Source organism: Coffea eugenioides, chromosome 4, assembly GCF_003713205.1.
Source record: "Coffea eugenioides isolate CCC68of chromosome 4, Ceug_1.0, whole genome shotgun sequence".
Classification (NCBI taxonomy): domain Eukaryota; kingdom Viridiplantae; phylum Streptophyta; class Magnoliopsida; order Gentianales; family Rubiaceae; genus Coffea; species Coffea eugenioides.
Genome location: NC_040038.1, coordinates 16555354 through 16560170, shown reverse-complemented (window position 1 = coordinate 16560170; position 4817 = coordinate 16555354). Strand labels below are relative to the sequence as shown.

General features: G+C 36.2%; 1 protein-coding gene across 1 annotated transcript; it reads right to left on the bottom strand.

Annotated features, from left to right (window-relative positions):
* Window positions 1–691: 691 nt before the first annotated feature.
* On the bottom strand, window positions 692–1284 carry LOC113769139. Its single transcript, XM_027313613.1, has 2 exons — window positions 934–1284; window positions 692–808 (listed from the first exon to the last, which is right to left on the bottom strand). The coding sequence occupies exons 1-2, from the start codon at window positions 1282–1284 to the stop codon at window positions 692–694; spliced, it is 468 nt and encodes a 155-aa protein (XP_027169414.1).
* Between the last annotated feature and the right edge of the window lie 3533 nt (window positions 1285–4817).

The window sequence follows — 4817 nt, the reverse complement described above, 5'->3', positions numbered from 1 at the left end:
CGAATTGGTTACAGATACATTGTGGTAATGACAGTAAAGTTGAATTCATACGGTTAATTGCAAAACATAATTATATGATTACACATATAGTCCAAGTGGGAGATTGTTGGATCTTTAATCCAACGTTCGATTTATATGTGAATAATTATGTGTTGTAAACTGTCAAATAAGGTTAAATCCAATTAAAGTGATCAAATATAGTTTGTACTTAATGTATCTAATAGGGTATAGGTCTTTAATATGTAGAAACTTAAGGGTATTTTCTATTTCTATGATGAACTGAAATAGCTATCTAAAGGGTAACAAGAATGTTATCTACAAATAGCATTATGGTCCCTAACTCACATGTATTCTTATTGTCATATTTTCTAGTACTACAAAATATCTCTTTCCTGATATCCCATCGTCAGGAAAGATACTAGAGAGAAATTAAAGAACTCTCTCAAGAATTGGCAAATACGTGTTGATCTAGAAAGTCACCTGAAAACCCCTAAGGATTCAAATACTAGTTTGTCAACATGAATCTAGGTACGCTTTCATAAATTTTTCGTTAATTTATTTCTTAATAATCGCCATATAGATTTTGAATTTAATAGGTGATGATTTTCACCAAAGGTTAAACATTAACAACCACTCTAACATCAAATATAAGATAAAAAAAATTAGAACATTTTATTCAAAGCGAAGTGAATTAATACAAATATACAAACACAGAAAATTGAATAATTTTGACCTTTGGTTCAGGATGCTCATGAACTTTATATTTCTCTGATATAAGCTCAGTCGGCCAAGAACCAGGAAAGAATCTCTATAATCATTTAAGGAAAGAAAAAAAAGAAATATCTTGAAATCCCAGAATCAATGCATGATTCTATCAAACCACATATGTGCATTCTTTAGGCAAAAATCACAAGAAAAAATGAGGTAACTTACATGAAATTGTTTCTGAAGGGACCTAGACCTTTTCTTAGGCCTACGAGATGGCTTTGCACCAGTCAAGAGCAAGAAATCTGTCTCAATCTCTTCATTTGACAGAGTGGCTAAGAACTTTGGCCTTTGCAGCCATGTTGAACTCCCGCTAGCCTTCCCATCAATCCCTTTTTGTGATTGCTGCATAACGGGGGTCAAACGACCACACCCAGTCTTACAAGTAGTTGGACGACTTCGCAAGTTCCAAGGTAACCCCTCCTCAGAGGGTTTCTTGTTACCCTCCTGAAGATAGTTGTAGGATCTTTGATCTTTCTCATGATCATAAAAAATCCTCAGTTTCAGATGATCATCCATCGTGACTTTGAGGTCGCTCACTAGCTTCTCACTTACAGATTCAATGTCCTTGGTTGTGTTTCCCTTTCCACTTGCTGCTGCTGCTGCTGAGGGCATGGTGGAAATGGTTGACAGAGGTTTTCCTTCAGGGGTTTTCTTCGAGGAGCGGCTAGCTGAGGTGGATAAGGAAGTCTGCAATGATTTGACACATCAAAGATGTTTTCGGCTACTGCATTTGAGCTGAGAGGGTAGTGAAGTTATGAAGGTTTCTTTCTGGAGCACCATCCATGTCAAAATGAAGGAAAAATATGTACTTAAAAAGTTTGGCTTTGTAGATTTGACCATGTAGATTCTCGTTGGTATATGCAAATAGGAGAGGAATGATGGTTTATATAGAGAGAAAGGAAGGATGAAGAGTGTGTGAGAACCCAAAAATTTCACATTTTCTCAGCATTATTGTATTCCTTTGCCTACATTTTATACTTTTCTTGGAAATATTAAACTTTCTATGCATTTTTACAAGCAAGTACAGTTTTAAATTCATTTTCCTAGTATGAGTTAGTGTGCGTTAAATTTGAAACGCATTATCGATGTGAGGACCCGTAAAATTCCTTATATTTTTCTTACAAATACCCTTTTATTTGAAAATTATTACTTTATAATGGCCCTACTACCCAATCACCCCACAATAAGTGCAAATGAATATAGAATTAAGGGTTTTTCCTTTTCGTTTTCAAGTTAGTGCGAATTAGGATTTTTACGCCTATCCGTGGTGTGAATATCCGGTACGGAGTGTGGATCAAATTTGGTGATTAAGAGTGAGTTTTAGATGATATTAAGTGTGTGATTAGAAGTGATAATAATAAGTTAGTAAATTATAAGTTAAAACCCTAGTATACGTGATTTAAGAAAAAATGGGTTGAACCGATGGGTACCGTTTGTTATCGGATGAGTGCACCACTTGACCCATACTTTATTACCTTAATCTTCTCATTTTATTTCAGCTAATTAACCCTCAAAATATCTCATACATCAGCCACAATATTTGAGCAAGAAAACAAGAGAAAAGAAAAAAAATTGACTTCCAATCACAAGGTGACACTTGTCACCTTTAACCCAAATTCATTTCTATCATTTTTAACCTTCGTGAAGCTTCATTGAGCCTTGATTTTCTGCCTACCAGCTGAGAGAGAGAGGAAGAAAAGCCAAGAGAAAGAAACCACAATCCATCTTGAGTTTGATCCACTTAAGTGAGAAAACAAGAAATCTAAAACCGATTAATCAATAGTTTGAGAGCTTGGGAAGCTTAAAAAATCAAAAATTTCAAAGAGAGGTGGAGGATATCTTTTGAAAGCTTGTTCTTGAGGTATTTTGGTTGTCCCTTATCTTTGGTTCTTTTACTTTTGTTTAAGTTGTTATATAACTCATGATTTGGTTAAATTGGTAGCTATGGAAGTAGTTGTGGTGATTTTGGGAGAATTGATGAGTTAGAGTTTGTATTGATCAGCCATATTTCTTCTTGTTTAGATGGATTATGATGGGAATAAGTGTAGATAAGGAGGTGAGGTAGTGTTTTAAGCTAGAATTATGAAGATTAGCACTTGTATGCATAAATTCCAGATTTTCGGTTTTGCACCTCCCCTGTTTTGACCGGCACTGTTTGACCATGTTAGAGGCCGAATTAGGCTTAGTACAAAACATAAAAGTTGTAGAAAATTATGTTTTATAGCTACCTGTAAAATTTCAGCTCAATCTGAGCACTGTATCATGTGAAAAGATAAAAATACCCCTGACTGCCATAGGTAGAGACCTGTGGACAGCGTTGACCTTTCACCAATCTGACCGTATTTGTTCACCCTGATCCATACTCAATTAGCCATTGGTCAAAACACAGAAGTTTTAGTGCTATGTCTTAGCTTTCCAACGCCCCTGGAATCACATCGATTGGACTTTGGTAGCCTGAGTTATGGCCATTGAAACGTAGTACGGTTAACTGGCCTATCGGTAGGAATCTCGTACTGTAATTTGTGGATTTGACTTGGATACCTTGCAAACTGGACTGAGTGGTCTTCATCAAAGTTGTAGTCTTTGTCTTAGCTTCGAAATGGTATAAATTGCACCTCAATCCGATAAGCGTAGCCTCGATTGTGTCCGTTACGCAAAACAACGTCAAATCTGTCTTTTGTTTCTTGACTCAAACTTCATTTCCGCACATGTTCCTAACTTGATTTTGTACTTGTATGACTTGGAGCCTATGGAATGGCTATTAAAATGAGATGATTTTGTGTGTGACTTTGGGATTGATTGAGGAATATAATGAAGCCATAAATGGCTGGAAAATAGGTAAATACAAAGGGCGTGCTGCCCAAATTTACACTCGAGGATTAGGTAACGATTTGAGAGCGAATCCCACGTGAACCATCTAGGGTATTTACGTTTTCTTTGCCACTTCGACTCAAATAGCGATTTTAAAGTTTTACAAGTGAGCATAAGTTTTATAAATATTTTACTTATGTCTTTCGGTTTAAATGTACTCTTTTCACTACCAAAATCATATTTATACTTTGCACTAGTACGTATTCAAATTTTCTTTGAATCACTTTAAATCACTTAAATCTTTGATGGTTGAAGCATAATGTGTTTTTTTGATTATATTAGGGTTCATCGGTGGCTGACGGTATTATCCGACAGGATATTTTGGATATTATTTTGCGTAAATAGGTGAGTGTTCCTTGTTTGTTATATTTTCATTGACTATGTGGCTTGTTCTTGATTATATGGCTTGTTATGAACGAATGACAACATGTTACATGTTTTCAATGATTGCTTAAAATGAGTTTTCTAAGTTAGTGTGTACTTTATCGCACTCGACCTAAATAAATGTGAAATTTTCAATGATTAAATAATGAAATGCTAGTTGCGCATGATGTAAGCCTTTGGCTGAACTGGGCCCTGCCCTTCGTTACCGATCGACTCGAGCCAGAAGCGGACTCTGTCGGGCGATATGGTGACCCTGGGTGTGAGCGTTTGGTATATTCGAGTATTACCTTGTTGTCGGGTGGAGTCTGGCCAACATCCAGGAGGGGGTGAATGAAATGAACGAACGAATGTCAATGCAAACGGGGGTTTTACTTACAAAAATATATTTTTAAATGATTGAAGGAATAAGGGGAGTGACAGGAGAATGAACGAACGAACGAACGAACGAATAGCTCCATGTGAGCCTGTATCCTTTTAATGAATGTGTTGTTATCGCTTTCCCTTGTAAATGTTTCTTGAACTGGATTGATTATTTGATTATGTGTTCAGAACCTCACTGAACTTTTAACTCATCCCTTTAGTTTTGTTTTCTTTAGCAGGGGAAGGCAAGCAAGGACGAGAGCTCGGTAGAGACTAGCCTAGACTAGTTTCTTTGATTTTGTAATGATTCTCGCCCTAGTGCTCGGCACGGGTTGGATGTATGAAAAATTGAAAACCTTTGTATATTCGATATTTGTACTCCCTTTTGAGATAGAAATGTATATAAGTTCACTTTAAGTTTTGGATTGTTATTT

Coding starts and splice junctions, on each gene's coding strand:
- LOC113769139 (XM_027313613.1), bottom strand. CDS start 1,284: ATGGATGATCATCTGAAACTGAGGATTTTTTATGATCATGAGAAAGAT. Junction 809..933: donor CCCTTCAGAAACAATTTCAT/GTAAGTTACCTC, acceptor AAATGATTATAG/AGATTCTTTCCTGGTTCTTG.